Source organism: Heptranchias perlo, chromosome 27 (assembly GCF_035084215.1).
Source record: "Heptranchias perlo isolate sHepPer1 chromosome 27, sHepPer1.hap1, whole genome shotgun sequence".
Taxonomy (NCBI): Eukaryota; Metazoa; Chordata; class Chondrichthyes; order Hexanchiformes; family Hexanchidae; genus Heptranchias; species Heptranchias perlo.
In genome coordinates, this window is record NC_090351.1 from 39,894,155 (window position 1) to 39,912,920 (window position 18,766).

General features: G+C 46.1%; 1 protein-coding gene across 2 annotated transcripts in view; it reads right to left on the minus strand.

Annotated features, from left to right (window-relative positions):
- The window catches only part of LOC137344618 (tyrosine-protein phosphatase non-receptor type 22-like), a 93,883-nt gene that overhangs the window by 15,475 nt on the left and 59,642 nt on the right, over window positions 1-18,766 (minus strand). For both annotated transcript variants that reach the window (XM_068007731.1, XM_068007732.1), the window contains 4 exons: window positions 12,999-13,078; window positions 6,904-7,766; window positions 2,324-2,395; window positions 1,743-1,855 (listed from right to left, as the gene is read on the minus strand). In XM_068007731.1, the coding sequence (XP_067863832.1) occupies window positions 1,743-1,855; window positions 2,324-2,395; window positions 6,904-7,766; window positions 12,999-13,078 (1,128 nt within the window). The remainder of the gene's footprint in view (window positions 1-1,742; window positions 1,856-2,323; window positions 2,396-6,903; window positions 7,767-12,998; window positions 13,079-18,766) is intronic.

Below are 18,766 nucleotides of genomic sequence, written 5' to 3' on the forward strand. Positions count from 1 at the left end.
ATTGCCTGTTCACCGTCATCCCTTTTAGTAAAGTTCCCCAATCTATCATAGCCAACTCGCACCTCATACTTTCGTAATTTCCTTTATTTAGATTCAGGAGCCTAGTTTCGGATTCAACGACTTCACTCTCTATCTTAATGAGGAATTCTATCATGTTATGGTCGCTCTTCCCTAAGGGACCCCGCACCACAAGATTGTTAATTAATCCTTTCTCATTGCACAATACCCAGTCTAGGATCGCCTGTTCTCTAGTTGGTTCCTCAACGTATTGGTCTAGAAATCCATCATGTACACACTCCAGGAATTCCTCCCCCACAGTATTATTACTAATTTGGTTTGACCAATCTCTATGTAGATTAAAGTCACCCATGATTGCAGTTGTACCCTTCTTGCATGTACCCTTCTTGCATGTGTCTCTAATTTCCTGTTTAATGCCCTCCCCTACATCTCCACTACTGTTTGGGGGCCTATAGACAACCCCCACCGACGTTTTCTGCCCCTTGGTGTTTCTTAACTCCACCCATACAGATTCCACATCGTGATTTTCCGAGCCAATATCCTTCCTCACTATTGCATTGATTTCCTCCTTTACTAATAATGCTACCCCACCTCCTTTCCCTTTTTGCCTGTCCTTCCTAAATATTGAATACCCCTGGATGTTCAGTTCCCATCCTTGGTCACCCTGCAGCCAGTCTCCGTAATCGCAACTATATCATAACCGTTAATATCTATCTGCGCTGTTAATTCATCTAGCTTATTGCGAATGCTCCACGCATTAACACACACTGCCTTTAGACTTGTCTTTTTAAGATTGCTACTCATCTTAGTTTTATTTTGCACTATGGCCCTGTTTGTTTCTCACCCTTGTTTTCTCTGCCTTCCACTATTGCTTCTTCCCTTTCTGTCTTTTGTTTCTATCCTTGTTTCCCCCTCCTCTGTCTCCCTGCTCAGGTTCCCATCCCCCTGCCATTCTAGTTTAAACCTTCCCCAACAGCACTAGCAAACACCCCCGCGAGGACATTGGTCCCCATCCCGCTCGGGTGTAACCCGTCCCACTTGTACAGGTCCCACCTTCCCCAGAACCGGCCCCAATGTCCCAGGAATCTAAATCCCTCCCTCCTGTACCATCCCTGCAGCCACGCATTCATCTGGTCTATTCTCCTGTTCCTATACTCACTAGCACGTGGCACTGGTAGTAATCCTGAGATCACTACCTTTGAGGTCCTGCTTTTTAATTTATCTCCTAACTCCTTAAATTCACCTTGCAGGACCTCATCCCTTTTTTTCAACCTATGTCGTTGGTACCGATATGGACCATGACTCCTGGCTGATCACCCTCCCCTTCTCTTCTCTCCTGACTATTACCCAGTGAGGCCTGAATTGGACAGAGCTGATGAGACCAGATGCTAACAGGTGCCTGCTCTGCTCTCAGAGGGATCCTTAAACAGGAGTTAGGCCCTTAATTTACATAAGCAAGGGGCCTAATGCCTGTTTTAGGCGGCCACCTGAAACGCCTAAAAATTTGGGCCTGACGAATTTAGCTGTGGCCCCAATGCTGGCCCAGATTGGGCTGGGACATTCCATTGCTAAATATGTCATACGCTCCCGTCTTACACCTGGAAAAACGGGCCCGACACATACCAAATCCTACCCCCTACGACAATGGGAAAAGGCCAGCTTGCCCGCCCAAGCCCATTGCTCTATCGTCCAGGTCTGGGAGACTGTATCTCGAGGTCCGATACCTTACTCCGTGCCTTCACGTTAACGACTTCCAAGAAAGTCCTCGGTTCGGTGGAGCCGCTCCATTCTGAAGAAGTTCCAATTCTCAGAGAAGCTGCAGGGACCCACACTGGCTCTGTATCAGAGGAAAGTAAAACAGGAAAACCATTAACTCCGCTCCCAGTCCGCAGAACACCAGCATTTAAGAACATAAGAAATAGGAGCAGGAGTCGGCCATCCGGCCCCTCGAGCCTGCTCCGCCATTCAACAAGGTCATGGCTGATCTTCCACCTCAACGCCATTTCCCTGCACCATCCCCATATCCCTTGATGCCTTTAATATCTAGAAATCTATCGACCTCTATTTTGAATGAGACTGATGAGCGGCACTGGTTGGAAGGTTGAGTTTGTGTGATGGCGGAGGGGGAGCTACTTTATTGATCTATTTTGTTGCTGGAGTTACCGTGTGTGGAGAGGACGAGTTGAGAGACAGTTTCTTGCTTGGGGCAAATTAACTAAATTCCAATAATTCCAGAACTTTCCTGGAAATCCCTCACAGCTGAGTTGTGACCTGGCTCCTCAGGGCAGAGCAGTGATCCACTTACCAGGATTCTCCGGCAGGACGTAGGATTCAGGGGTTCTCTCCGGCAGAGGAGGAGGGATATCTTCATCGGAATCTGGGAAACCGGAATGAAACGGAGAATTTGTTTCAGTCACTGCTTAACCAAACTACATGCTTTAGAGAATAACCACAAATCTCCGAATATTGCACAGATTTAGTGAGATCGTACCAACATCTTACCAAGGATGGTCTCTGACCTTTTTTGAGCTCAGCGCAATGATGGGTGAGCCTGCCCCTGGTACCAGTTATAGTATCGAGCACTCCCAGCTCAGGCATGCACCACGCTGAACAAAACTCCTGTCGTAAGGCTCAGGCACAGTGCCCCAATCCCAACCGCCCCCCTCCGTAGTTACACAGAGTCTGTAGCTCAGAAATAGACCGTTTGGCCCAATTGGTCTATCTTCATGCTCCACATGTTTATACTTGTGGGGAGTCCAAAACTCGGGGCCATAAATATAAGATAGTCATTAATAAATCCAATAAGGAATTCAGGAGAAGCTCTTAATCTCGCCCTATTGGCATATCCTTCTATTCCTTTCTCCCTCATGTACTAATCCAGCTTCCCCTTAAATGCATTTATACTATTCGCCTCAAAAACTCCTTGGGGTAGCAAGTTCCACATTCTCACCACTCTGGGTAAAGAAGTTTCTAGATCTTTCCTATCAAACCCTTTCATAATTTTAAAGATCTCTATTAAGTCACCCCTGAATTCCTTATTGGATTTATTAGTGACCACAAGCAGAAACATTTTCTCTACGTCTAGAGAGAAGAGCCCCAGCCTGTTCAACCTTTCCTGATAAGGATATCCTCTCTGTTCTGGTATCATCCTTGTGAATCTTTTTTGCACCTTCTCCAGTGTCTCTATATCCTTTTTATAACATGGAGACCAGAATTGTGCACAATTCTCCAAGTGTGGTCTAACCAGGGTTCTATACAAGTTTAACATAACGTCTCTGCTTTTCAATTCTATCCCTCTAGAGATGAACCTCAGTGCTTAGTTTGCTTTTTTTTAAAAATGGCCTTATTAACCTGCGTCGCGACCTTAAGTGAATTGTGAATCTGTACCCCTGATCCCTTTGTTCTTCTTCCCCATTTAGACTCTTTCTATCCAAGGAGTACGTGGCCCCCTTATTCTTCCGACCAAAATGTACCACACACATTTATCTATGTTGAAATCCATTTGCCAATTACACACCCATTCTGCAAGTTTATTAATGTTACCACTGCACAATCAATCATCGCTCTCCAGTTTTGCACCGTGGCAAGTTCAGGGCGTACAGATTGTGAATGGTCTGCGCTAACACTGCAATGGTTAATGATAACAGAGAACCGGGGAATTACAGCACGGGAAGGAAAGTAAGGAAAGAACTTGCATTGATATCACCCCTTTCGCAGCCTCAGGTCTTCCCAAAGCGTTTCGCAGCCAATGACGTACTTTCTGAAATGTAGTCACTGTTGTAATGTAGGAAACGCGACAGCCAATTTGTGCACAGCAAGATCCCACAAACAGCAATGAGATAATGACCAGATAATCTCTTTTAGTGGTGTTGGTTGAATATGTAAATAGTATGACCCAATTAGTGTGACCTAATTTGCCGCTCGGTTACCATTTACGCAATATGCACCCATCGAGCAACAACAAAGCTGGTGTGTATTAATGATTTGGACTTAAATGTAGGGGGCTTGATTGTAAGAAATTTGCAGATGATACAAAGATTGGCCGTGTGGTTAATAGTGAGGAGGAAAGCTGTAGATTGTAGGAAGATATCAATGGACTGGTCAGATGGGCAGAAAAGTGGCAAATGGAGTTCAATCTGGAGAAGTGTGAGGTAATGCATTTGGGGAGGGCAAACAAGGCAAGGGAATACTCAATAAATGGGAGGATACTGAGAGGTGTGGAGGAAGTGAGGGATCTTGGAGTGCATGTCCACAGATCCCTGAAGGTAGCAGGACAAGTAGATAAGGTGGTTAAGAAGGTAAACGGGATACTTTCCTTTATTAGCCAAGGCATAGAATATAAGAGCAGGGAGGTTATGCTGGAACTGTATAAAACACTAGTTAGGCCACAGCTAGAGTACTGTGTACAGTTCTGGTCACCACATTACAGGAAAGATGTGATTGCACTAGAGAGGGTACAGAGGAGATTTACAAGGATGTTGTCAGGATTGGAGAATTTTAGCCATGAGGAAAGATTGGATAGGCTGGGGTTGTTTTCTTTGGAGCAGAGGAGGCTGAGGGGTGATTTAATTGAGGTGTATAAAATTATGAGGGGACTGGATAGAGTGGACAGGAAGGACCTATTTCCCTTAGCAGAGAGGTCAATAACCAGGGGGCATAGATTTAAGGTAATTGGTAAAAGGATTAGAGGGGAGTTGAAGAGAAATCTTTTCACCCAGAGGGTGGTGGGGGTCTGGAACTCACTGCCTGAAAGGGTGGTAGAGGCAGAAACCCTCATCGCATTTATAAAGTACCTGGATGTGCACCTGAAGTGCTGTAACATACAGGGCTATGGACCAAAAGCTGGAAAGTGGGATTAGGCGGGATGGCTCTTTTTTGGCCGGCACAGACACGATGGGCTGAATGGCCTCCTTCTGTGCCGTAAATTGCTATGATTCTATGAAAGGAAATCAGCAATGGAAACGGACAGACAGAAGCCACAAGGGGTCTGGAAACCTGACCAAGAAGCCGACTCATGCACAATCGGGGCAGAGACAGAGCGAGCGAGTGGGGTTTCAAACCCATTCACACATGTGCATCACCCTAGAGAGATTTCCTCCCACTGTGAACGCTAGGTGAAGGGTCATCACCGGGGCAGGTCCCTGCCATTAATATACTATTGACATATTCATTCCGTCCCGAGGGTCCGGGTGAGAATTGGAATGTCCTGTAGATGTAAATTGGGTCACTCAGAGTCATTTGCCTATATTATAACAGTGACCACATTTCAAAAGCACTTCATTGGCTATAAAGCACTTTGGGATGCCCTAAGGTTGTGAAAGGCGCTATATAAATGCAAATCCTTTTCTTTTTTCATTTGTCACTATTTTAGTGCAAGGGTACAGCTAGAGGCACAATAGCTCAGATCGAGAGGACAGAGAAGATGGGAGGCAGTGAGGGGTGGGGAAGAAATAAGCTCGAAACATTTACTATCGCTTTGGTTTATTTTCCTCCGTTCATTCTCGGGATGTGGGGGCTGTTGGCAGAGCCGGCATTTATTGCCCTGAGAAGGTGGTGGTGATGGTGGGCCGCCTTCTTGAAAAGAAAGACTTGAAAGAAATATTTGCATTTCTATCGCACCTTTCACGACCTCAGGACGTCCCAAAGCGCTTTACAGCCAATGAAGTACTTTTGAAGTAATAATGTAGGAAACGCAGCAGCCAATTTGCGCACAGCAAGATCCCACAAACAGCAACGTGATAATGACCAGATCAACTTTTTTTTAAAAAAAGTGATGTTGGTTGAGGGATAAATATTGTCCAGGACACAGGGGAGAACTCCCCTGCTCTTCTTCGAAATAATGCCATGGGATCTTTTACATCCATCGGAGCCTCGATTTAATGTCTCATCAGAGAGACGGTATTCCCGTCAGTACTGCACTGGGAGCGTCAGCCTGGATCATGGGCTCAAATCTCTGGAGTGGGACTTGAACCCTCAACCTTCGGACTCAGAGGCGAGAGTGCTGCCCACTGAGCCATGGCCGAACAGCTGCAGACTGTGTGGTGAAGATGCTCCCACAGTGCTGTCGCGGTTCGAGTGATACACTAGGCCACCTCAGAGGGCAGTTAAAAGTCAACCACATATAGGCCACAGGAACATAGGAACAGGAGGAGGCCATTCAGCCCCTCGAGCCTGTTCCGCCATTCAATTAGATCATTGCTGATCTGTATCCGAACTCCATTTACCCGCCTTAGCCCCATATCCCTTAACATTCTTACCCAACAAAAATCGATCAATCTCAGTTTTGAAATTTTCAATTGTCCCCCAGCCTTAACAACATTTTTTGGGGGAAGAGTTCCAGATTTCCACTCCCCTTTGTGTGAAGAAGTGACATCACCCCTGAACGGCCTGGCTCTAATTTTAAGGTTATGCCCCCTTGTTCTGGACTCCCACACCAGAGGGAATAGTTTCTCTCTATCTACCCTATCAAATGCTTTAATCATCTTAAACGCTTCAATTAGATCACCCCTTAATCTTCTATACTCGAGGGAATACAAGCCTGGTTTATGCCACCTGTCCTTAGAATTTAACCCTTTTAGCCCCGGTATCATTCTGGTGAATCTGCGCTGCACCCCCTCCAAGGCCAATATATCCTTCCTGAGGTGCGGTGCCCAGAACTGAACGCGGTATCTCCAGACGGGATCTGACCAGAGCTCTGTACAGCTGAAGCATCACTCCCTCCCCTCTGTATTCCAGCCCTCTTCCAGGCCAGACTGGGTAAGGACGGCAGGTTTCCTTCCCTAAAGGACGCTACTGAACTAGTGGGTTTTTATGACAATCAGATGGCTTCACTTTTGCTGACGCCAGCTTTTTATTTGCAGTGTGACGACTGCCTTCGAAACTTACTGTTTTCCTTTGCGGATTCTACTCGGCCAATGCAGCCATGATGTCCTTCCACTTCCGTCGGCTGGGTCAGAGTGGATTCCATGAACCCAGCGCAGGGTGGCAGCTCGCTGTATTCGTTCTCGGGCCGACACTCGGCTGGGACCAGGTCATCTAGGTGCCTGCGGGGAGAATCCGGGCAGGAGAGAGAGTTGTCCTTCGGTGACTGGAGATGTGCTGAGCCGGGAGGGGAGAAATAGGGATCTTCGGTGAAGTAAGTGGAGGGGAACAGGGCATCGGAACTGAGGTGCATGAGGTATTGCTTCTCTGGGTCTTCTGAGACAGTGGCGTTCTCCTCCTGAGCAGATTCCCAGTGACAGGAATTCCAGGCCTTCCCTACGGGCGGTAAACTATTATATTTGGACGATGAGGGAGAACCACTGGAAGATTCGCGCTGCAGATCATCAAAAGAACACAAGAGGTTGCATTGCGTAACTTCAAACAAGGCCTTGGGATATTCCAGATCCTGGCTGGCGGCTGAAAAGGGGTTTGATTTGGCCCTGGTTAAGGGAGTCTTCCTCGCAAACTCTTCTGTCTCCTTAGGAAGTCTCCCTGAGATTTGAGGCGCTTCACCCCACAATGTCCCGTCAAGGTCCAAGCTCAGCTGCCTTTCCTGCCCTCCCCCTGAAGAACGTTTTGCAATGCAGGAAGAGGGGTCCTCGTTTAGTGGAGAGGTTTCTCCGCACTTAGTGGGGCTGCTGTTCAAATCCGTTATCAATCTGTAAGACTGGCTGTGCCCAATGGGGCAGGAACCTAACAGGTCATGTTGATCTGCGGATGGTAAAGTGGTGGCCTCTTGTGGCGTACTCCTTTCCTCTTTTGGAGAGCTGTAATGGTAAGAATGTGCAATAAGGAAACTTGTACATGGCTTTTACATAGAATGTACAGCACAGAAACAGGCCATTCGGCCCAGCTAGTCCGTGCTGGTGTTTATGCTCCACACGAGCCTCCTCCCACTCCTCTTCATCTCACCCTATCAGCATATCCTTCTATTCCTTTCTCCCTCATGTGTTTATCCAGCTTCCCTTAAATGCATCTATGTTATTCGCCTCAACTACTCCATGTGGGAGCAAGTTCCACATTCTCACCACTCTCTGGGTAAAGAGGTTTCTCCCGAATTCCTTATTGGATTTATTAATGACTATCTTATATTTATGGTCCCTAGTTTTTGACTCCCCCAATTTTAGTCAATTGTAATAAAAAAAACTTTTTTGTCACATTATTTTCAGTTTTGTTCCACATTGAATTATTGTGAACTCTTCATGTTCTTCTCAAATGAGTGCAATTAAATATTTTGGATCCGACAGGCGTTCACAGGTTGTTAAGCACAGTGAACAGCCTGAATTTCCCACTTTCCCACCTTCTCTACTTGTGCGTCCCTGACTGCACCACTCTCTGCCTCGCACCCTGGTTCACCCACAGGCACCGGGCAACAGATCTACTTGTTGATAGAATTGTCCAGCACAGACCGTGCCTGTGTTGGCTCTTTCAAAGAGCGATCCGATTACTCTCACCCCCTCTCCCACTCCGCCCCCGCTCTTTCCCTGTAGCCCTGCAAATTTTTCCTTGTTCATTAGAAGGATGTTCCTTGACACTTTTCTGGAGGCGAGTATTTTGGACTCAGGGTTACTGGGCTCAACATTAATCTCCTGCTCCGACAAGTCCATCCTCGCGATGCCCTGCCTTCCCACTCCCACTGGAACACGCACAGGCTCTTCTTTACCCGATTGGATGATCAGCCTTTTTCTCCCCGGGTGTTGCTCGCATCAGTGTCTGGGAAATTGACCTTTAATTCCTGGAGACTCCGGGAAAGTCCCGGAGAGTTGGTAACTCCAGTGCAGAGGATATTAGTGGCGGCTTCAAACTGACCGGCCAACATGACATAGGAACAGGAGGAGGCCATTCAGCCCCTCGAGCCTGTTCCGCCGTTCAATTAAATCATGGCTGATCTGTATCTCAGCTCCATTTACCCACTTTTGCTCTTTTATCCCTTAATATCCTTACCCCCCAAAAAATCTATCGATCTCAGTCGTGAAAGCTCCATTTGACCCCCAGCATCCACATCCTTTGGGGGAGAGAGTTCCAGATTTCCACTGCCCTTTGTGTGAAAAAGTGTTTCCTGAACGGCCTGGCTCTAATTTTACGGTTACGTCCCCTTGTTCTGGATTCCCCCCACCAGAGGAAATAGTTTCTCTCTATCTACCCTATGGAATCCCTTTATCATTTTAAATACCTCGATTGGATCACCCCTCAGCCTTCTAAACTCAATAGAATACAAGCCAGGTTTATGAAACCTGTCCTCATAATTTAACCCTATAAATCCCGCTATCATTCTGGTGAATCTGCACTGCTCCCCCTCCAAGGCCAATATATCCTTCCTGAGGTGAGGTGCCCAGAAATAAACGCAGTACCTCCGGATGGGGTCTGACCAAGGCTCTGTGCAACTGAAGCCTCACTTCCTCCCCTTTGTATTCCAGCCCCCTTGAGATAAAAGCCAACATTCCATTAGCCTTTTTGATCACTTTTTGTACCTGCGCACCAGCTCTTAGCGATCTGTGTAAACCCTGAAATGGCTTAATCAAAATTGAGCCCATTTAGAATCCAGCTCATCAGGAAATAAAAACAATGACGAATAAACACTTCCATTAAAATACCCTGCGTTTCTAGTCAATAAAATTCTGTCTTGAATAAGAAATGAGCAAGTCAAGTCAAAAGCTGACACTACTTCCTGATTTGCAAGTTTTACTTCTGGGTTAAGGAAGGGTCAGCTGCAGCAGTGCATTGTGGTGTTGAATTCTGCACTTGGTTCCTAGCGATTGACCACTGTGCAATTCTCAGACTGTAACGGCAGAATGTGCCTGAGCCAGAGGTGGTGCACACACTGCAGTCTGGTTACAGTGGAACATAACCGAAGGCAAAAGGCATAACCACAGCGTAAACAAACAGGAAATGACTATCATCAATTTCAGCAGCAACTGACTCAATTGAGTTATTAACTTTAGTCAACTTCCTCTACACTGTCCCACCAAACACTCCCGGGGCAGGTACAGCACGGGTTAGATACAGAGTAAAGCTCCCTCTACACTGTCCCATCAAACACTCCCAGGGCAGGTACAGCATGGGTTAGATACAGAGTAAAGCTCCCTCTGCACTGTCCCATCAAACACTCCCGGGGCAGGTACAGCATGGGTTAGATACAGAGTGAAGCTCCCTCTACACTGTCCCATCAATCACTCCCAGAGCAGGTATAGCACGGGTTAAATACAGAGTAAAGCTCCCTCTACACTGTCCCATCAAACACTCCCAGGGCAGGTACAGCATGAGTAAGATACAGAGTAAAGCTCCCTCTACACTGTCCCATCAAACACTCCCAGGGCAGGTACAGCATGAGTAAGATACAGAGTGAAGCTCCCTCTACACTGTCCCATCAAACACTCCCAGGGCAGGTACAGCATGAGTAAGATACAGAGTAAAGCTCCCTCTACACTGTCCCATCAAACACTCCCGGGGCAGGTACAGCATGAGTAAGATACAGAGTAAAGCTCCCTCTACACTGTCCCATCAAACACTCCCAGGGCAGGTACAGGGTTAGATACAGAGTAAAGCTCCCTCTACACTGTCCCATCAAACACTCCCGGGGCAGGTACAGCATGAGTAAGATACAGAGTAAAGCTCCCTCTACACTGTCCCATCAAACACTCCCAGGGCAGGTACAGGGTTAGATACAGAGTAAAGCTCCCTCTACACTGTCCCATCAAACACTCCCAGGGCAGGTACAGCACGGGTTAAATACAGAGTAAAGCTCCCTCTACACTGTCCCATCAAACACTCCCGGGGCAGGTACAGCATGGGTTAGATACAGAGTAAAGCTCCCTCTACACTGTCCCATCAAACACTCCCAGGGCAGGTACAGCACGGGTTAAATACAGAGTAAAGCTCCCTCTACACTGTTCCATCAAACACTCCCAGGACAGGTACAGGGTTAGATACAGAGTAAAGCTCCCTCTGCACTGTCCCATCAAACACTCCTAGGGCAGGTACAGCACGGATTAGATACAGAGTAAAGCTCCCTCTACACTGTCCCATCAAACACTCCCAGGGCAGGTACAGCACGGGTTAGATACAGAGTAAAGCTCCCTCTACACTGTCCCATCGAACACTCCCAGGACAGTTTTTTGGTTACCCTGGACTCTTTGATATAAATCCCTGAAATCTCATGACTTCAGGTCAAACAAGGAAACGTCCTGCTGTTCAGCCACTCTTGCATGTTAATAAGATGCTATAGCCTGGCGAACACTCAGAATGACAGAGAAAAAGGACTGGGGTGAGTCTGAAGGGGAATAAAGTGACTGAGGACTGCCCCAGACGCACTCAGTGAGGAGTCTCTGTTACTCTCTACATTCTCGGCCAAGGCAGGTATATCTCTCCAAACTGTAATCGCCACCTCAAAGTCTCTGGGGTTCATTTCTAGAGGGATAGAATTGAAAAGCAGAGAACTTATGTTAAACTTGTATAGAACCTCGGTTAGACCACACTTGGAGCACTGTGAACAGTTCTGGTCTCCATATTATAAAAAGGATATAGAGGCACTGGAGAAGGTGCAAAAAAGATTCACAAAGATGATACCAGAACTGAGAGATTATAACTATCAGGATAGAATTGGAACAGGTTGGGGCTCTCTTTTCTAGAAAAGAGAAGACTGAGGGGTATCTTGATGGAGGTCTTTAAGATTATGAAAGGGTTTGATAGGGTGGACGTAGTGGAGATGTTTCCACTTATGGGGGAGACCAGAACTAAGGGCCATAAATATAAGATAGTCACTAATAAATTCAATAAGGAATTCCAGAGAAACTTCTTTATTCAGAGAGTGGTGAGAATGTGGAACTCACTACCACAAGGAGTAGCTGAGGTGAATAACATAGATGCATTTAAGGGGAAGCTGGATAAACACACAAGGGAGAAAGGAATAGAAGGATATGCTGATAGGGTGAGATGAAGAGGGGTGGGAGGAGGCTCGTGTGGAGCATAAACACCAGCACAGACCAGTTGGGCCGAATGGCCTGTTTCTGTGCTGTACATTCTATTTAATTCTATGCAGCCATGTTGAGCTGGAAGGGTCAAACTCAGCCTCTGTGGGTCTCTGAAAGAGAAGACATTTCATTCTCATTCAAGGCTCAAGGCAGAGATATGGAGCTCTGGGAGGGGACGTGTCAGTCCAGATGGGACAGTCTTCCATCATGTTCTTTACTTAACGGTCCCTGGTTTAATCTTCTACCACATTAGCTGCTGTTTGATAAATTGATCAGCACCTGTATAAAAGCTGCAAGATTGCCATATGCAGATAGCTTGAAAAATCAAGGCTACAACCTAAAGAATTGACCTAGTGCTATGTTCATTGCTGCAGAATGCACTGACCTCATTCAGGAGCTACACAGAGTCCCTGGCAGATTATTGGTTGGCTGGCTTGAATCCAGTTGATCAATGGGGAGAGGAGCAGTAATGCAGTAACGAGCAGTCAAAGTTTCCACCAAACATTGGTGTATAAACCAACTTTGGACAGGTGTGTATGAACACTTAAGACAACCAAACCCTATCAGTTAGTTACTGGCTGACTTCCATGACTAGTTACCGACTTGCTTCCATTACTAGTTACAACGACAACAACCTGCATTTATATAGCGCCTTTAACACAGTAAACCATCCCAAGGCGCTTCACAGGAGCGATTATCAGACAAAATTAGGCACTGAGCCACATAAGGAGATATTAGGACAGGTGACCAAAAGCTTGATCAAAGAGGTAGGTTTTAAGGAGCGTCTTAAAGGAGGAGAGAGAGGCGGAGAGGTTTAGGGAGGAAATTCCAGAGCTTAGGGCCGAGGCAGCTGAAGGCACGGCCGCCAATGGTGGAGCGAAGGAAATCGGGGATACGCAAGAGGCCAGAATTGGAGGAACGCAGAGATCTCGGAGGGTTGTGGGGCTGGAGGAAGTTACAGAGATAGGGAGTTACTGACTTATATCCACTGGCCTAAGGATCTATATTATTGGGCTGCACGCATGGTACCTGTGACGTGGTGGGTTTGTCGACAGTGGGATTGGTTTTGGTGGATGCTGAAGTCTCTCTGGCATCACAGACGGCTCAATCTGTTGGGGCACAAATATAAAATAGCACTGTTAAAAAAAGGATCCTTGGCTTTATAAATAGAGGCATAGAGTACAAAAGCAAGGAAGTTATGCTAAACCTTTATAAAACACTGGTTAGGCCTCAGCTGGAGTATTGTGTTCAATTCTGGGCACCACACTTTAGGAAGGATGTCAATCCTTGGAGAGGGTGCAGAGGAGATTTACTAGAATGGTACCAGGGATGATGGACTTCAGTTACGTGGAGAGACTGGAGAAGCTGGGATTGTTCTCCTTAGAACAGAGAAGGTTATGGGGAGATTTGATAGAGGTGTTCAAAATAATGAAGGGTTTTGATAGAGTAAATAAGGAGAAACTGTTTCCAGTGGTGGCAGGGTCGGTAACCAGAGGACACAGATTTAACGTGGTCGGCAAAAGAACCAGAGGCCACAAGAGGAACATTTTTTTTTAAACGCACCGAATTGTTCTGATCTGGAATGCGCTGCCTGAAAGGGCGGTGGAAGCAGATTCAATAATAACTTTCAAAAGGGAATTGGATAAATACTTGAAATCTCAAAATTTGCAGCCTATAGTGAATGAGCAGGGGGGAGTGGGACTAATTGAACAGCTCTTTCAAAGAGCCGACACAGGCACCATGGGCCGAATGGCCTCCTTCTGTACTATATCCTTCTATAATTCTGGCGCACTGCCAAATCAACCTCGATGTACAGTAACTCCTCTAATGTGATGATGTCTGATGTTCTATCAAGGCGCCATCAGTCCCTGCTGTCTTGCACAGTTAGAACTTTTAACACCTTGATATAATACTTGAAAATCTGCAGGGCTATGGGGTAAGAGCAGGAGAGTGGGACTAATTGGAGAACTCTTTCAGAGAGCCGGCACAGGCACAGTGGGCCGAATGGCCTCCTTATGTGCTGTATGTTTCTATGAAAAGGATTACCCAGCAATGAAGCAGCAAACACAACATCCTGGAGAATTCCGCCCAGCTCTTGGATCAGATCGGTGCTCACAGACTTTCAGTACAGAGCACCGTCATCCATTGACCTACTGGCCTCGCTCACTCACAGAAATGTTAACACACGGGGGGAGGGGGGAGCCATTCACTACTGCTAGTGAGTAGGGACCTGTGCACCACTGACACACTCACTATCCCAGTGACTGTGCCAAACGTGCATTAGTAACATTAATAAGCCTAGATATTAGCAGACAGACACATGGTCCTCTGTCCATTATTTTAAGGAATGTCATGCAAACACACAATGTCTGACCTGCATTGTATACACACACGAAGTTTGACACACACACACCCACCTACCTACAGCCTGACCTGATTTATTCACACACGCACGCAGTCTGACCTGCGTTTTGCATACAGTTTGACTTGAGTTTTACACACACATTCCAATCTGCGTTTACACTCATGCACACACACACCTACAGTCTGAGCTGAGTTACTCACACACAATCTGATCTGCGTTTACACATATACCGACAGCTTGACCTCAGAGACACACACACACTCTCTTCTGCGTTTACACACACACACACACACACACACACACACACATCCCTGAGTCTGACCTGAGTTGCATTGGGTCAATATACTCACACCTCTTTCCTGTAAATAATATCATTTCCAGTTTTAGTCTCAAAATGAGCACCGAGGACTTCCTGACAGAGACCACAGTCAGTCAGCGCCTCAGTGCTCCCGCCCTCAGTAACAAGCTGCTGTGAAACCGGCCTGGTCGAATGCATCAGCACCAACTTTACTCATTTATAAAACCCCAGAAATTGTGTGTCGTACATGAGCAAGCTGAATTGTGTCTGATTGCACTTCTAGAGGTTCCAAGCAGCCACTTTGGTGAGGGGGCGTCAGGCTGAAGTTGTAGTGTTGGTGACTAATAATCCATAGAACGGGAGTTGAAATTCCACCAGGACAGTTTCAGAATTTGAATTCAGTTTAAAAAAAAAATATTTGGAAATATAAAAAGCCGGTACCAGTAAAAGTGACAATGAAGCTTTCAGATTGTCGTAAAAAGCCAACTGGTCCCAGCAATTGGTGGGTCCGATATTTCGCAGTTTGCGTAGATTCCTGGCTTTGTGATCTGTTCACGGACTTGAGAAGAAAACAGCGAGTGAATCCTCACACATGCTCTGTCCTGCGGGGGTACAGGAGTGTGGTGGTTCTGTTACTGGGCTTAATAATCCAGTGAACGGGAGTTCAAATCCCAGCAGCGCAGTTTGAGAATTTGAATTTAGTTTTTTTTTTAAAAATCTGGAAATTTAAAAAAAAAGTTGGTATCAGTAAAAGTGACCACAAAGCTCTTGGATTGTCGTAAAAACTCAATTGGTTCACTGGTGTCCTTTTAGGGAAGGAAACCTGCCGTCCCGACCCAGTCTGGGCCTATATGTGACTTCAGTTCCGCACATATGTGGTTGACTCCTAACTGCCCTCTGAAATGGCCCAGCAAGACACAAAGTTCTATCAAACCACTAGCGGTTCAAGAGGAACGCCCACCACCACCTCTCAGGGCAACTAAAAATAAACCAAGTCAATTAATTACATAAAAACTTTGATTAGTTAAATATATAAACCAAGGTTAGATGGGGATGGCAGGGCTGGTGGGTGTGTCGTAACTGCAGCGTGTGGGAGTCTGTGGAGAGCAGCGAGGTCCCAAACAACCACATCTGCAGTAAGTGTTGGCAACTCGAGGAACTTCGGCTCAGAGTTGGAGTCCGAGCTGCAAATATTCCGATGCATCCGGGAGGGGGTGAGTTACTCGGACACTTTGATCCAGGAGGCAGTCACACTCCTTAGTTTAGATTCGTTCAGTGGCCAGGGACAGGAGGATGTGACTGCGAGTCAGGCAGGTTTAGGGGCCCAGGATGCAGAGATGGAGGAGCCTCGGCCTTTGACCCTGTCAATTTGACCACGGCACCGTGGTACAGGAGGCCATTCAAGTGGGGGGGGGAGTGAAAAGGAATGTGGTAGTGGTAGGGGATAGTATAGGCAGGGGGATGGACACTGTTCTTTGCAGCCACGACCAAGAATCCCGAAGGCTGTGCTGCCTGCCCGGTGCCAGGATTAAGGATATCGCCTCGTGGCTGGAAAAGAACTTGGAGCACGAGGGGGAGGATCCGGCTGTCGTGGTCACGCAGGAACCAACAATCTCCAGATCAGAGAGTTAAATGCGGGGCTCAGAGTGGTGTGGGAGACAGGGGTTTTGATTCATGGGGCACTGGCACCAGTGATGGGGAAAGAGGGAGCTGTTCCATTGGGACGGGCTCCACTTAAACAGGGCTGGGGCCAGTGTCCTGACGAATCGAATAACTAGGGCTGTAGATAGGGCTTTAAACTAAAAAAAGGAGGGGGGGGGGGGGGGGGGGAGAAGGGTTCAGATAAGAGTAAATTTATAAACCTAAAGAGAATAGTCAAGGCCACAAAGCAGTGTAGCGATTTGGGTAAAGATAAGCAGAGTCTGTCAGAAAGGGACAGAGAGTTTAACGATAATAGTGCATCAGTGAATAAAGTCAAATCAGGGAAAAACAGTAAAAAGGTAAAAGTAAAGGCACTTTATCTGAATGCACAAAGCATTTGCAACAAGATAGAGAATTAATGGTACAAGATATAAATGGGCTTGATCTCGTAGCCATTACTGAGTCGTGGTTGCAAGGTAACCAAGGTTGGGAACTAAATATTCCAGGGTACTTGACTTTTCGAAAAGACAGGCAGAATGGAAAAGGTTGGGAGGGGAGGTGGGGGGAGCCCTGATAATGAAGGATGAGATAAGGACAGAGGTGAGAAAGGATCTCGGCTCAGAAGATCAGGAAGTAGAATCAGTCTGGGTGGAAATAAGAAATAACAAGGGGCAGAAAACCCTGGTGGGAGTAGTTTATAGGCCCCCCTAAAAGTAGTTATACTGTTAGACAGAGTATTAATCAAGAAATAAGAGGAGCTTGTAACAAAGGTAATGCAATAATCGTGGGGGACTTTAATCTTCATATAGACTGGGCAAATCAAACTGGCAAAAGTAGTTTGGAGAACGAGTTCATGGAATGCATTCGAATCAGTCTCCTAGAACAATACGTTGTGCAACCAAACAGGGAACAGGATATTTTACATCTTGTCTTGTGTAATAAAACAGGGTTAATTAGTAATCTCATAGTACCGGATCCTCTGGGGAAGAGTGATCATAATATGATAGAATTTCACATTGAGTTCGAGAGTGATGTACATAAGGCCGAAACTAGAGTCTTAAACTTAAACAAAGCCAATTACATAGATATGAGGGGGCGAGTCGGCTAAGGTAGATTAGGAAATTAGATTAAAAGATATGACAGTAGATAAACAATGGCGAACATTTAAAGAAATATTTCATAATTATCAACGGCCCACTCTAAAGTAAAAATACTCAATTGAAGGAGGGCCAATTTCAATGGGATGAGAACGGATCTGGCCCGGGTAAATTGGAAGCAAAGATTGGCAGGCAAAACTGTAATTGAACAATGGGTGGCCTTTAAAGAGGCGATGGTTTGGGTACATTCCTAGGAGGGAGAAAGGTAGGGCAACTAAAAGCAGAGCTCTCTGGATGACAAAAGAATTAAAGAGTAAGATGAAGCAGAAAAAAAAAGGGGCATATGACAGATGTCAGGTTGATAACACAAGTGAGAACCAGGCTGAATATAGAAAGTTCAGAGGGGAGGCGAAAAAGGGAATAAGAGGGGCAAAGACAGAGTATGAGAATAGAATGGCAGCCGACATAAAACAAAATTCAAAAGTCTTCTATGGGCATGTAAACGGTAAACGGGTAGTAAGAGGAGGGGTGGGACCGATTAGGGACCAAAAAGGAGATCTACTCATGGAGGTAGAGGGGATGGCGAAATGAGTACTTTGCATCTGTCTTTTCAAGGAAGAAGATGCTGCCAAAGTCACAGTAAATGAGGAGGTAGTTGAGATACTGGATGGGCTAAAAATTGATAAAGAGGAAGTACTAGAAAGACTAACTGTACTTAAAGTAGATAAGTCACCTGGTCTGGATGGGATGCATCAGAGGTTGCTGAGGGAAGTAAGGATGGAAATTGCAGAGGTACTGGCCATAATTTTCCAAACATCCTTAGATACGGGAGTGGTGCCAGAGGACTGGAGAATTGCAAATGTTACACCCTTGTTCAAAAAAGGGTGTAAGGATAAACTCAGCAATTACAGGCCAGTCAGTTTAACCTCGGTGGTGGGGAAACTTTTAGAAACGATAATCCGGGACAGAATTAACTGTCACTTGGACAAGTGTGGATTGATTAGGGAAAGCCAGCATGGATTTGTTAAAGGCAAATCGTGTTTAACCAACTTGATAGAGTTTTTTGATGAGGTAACAGAGAGGGTCGATGAGGGCAATGCGGTTGATGTGGTGTATATGGACTTTCAAAAGGCATTTGATAAAGTGCTGCATAATAGGCTTGTCATCAAAGTTGAATCCCATGAAATAAAGGGGCAGTGGCAGCATGGATACGAAATTGGCTAAGGGACAGGAAACAGAGAGTAGTGGTGAACGGTTGTTTTTCGGACTGGAGGGACGTATACAATGGTGTTGCCAGGGGTTGGTACTAGGAACATTACTTTTTTTTGAATATATCTTAATGACTTGGACTTGGGTGTACAGGGCACAATTTCAAAATTTGCAGATGACACAAAAC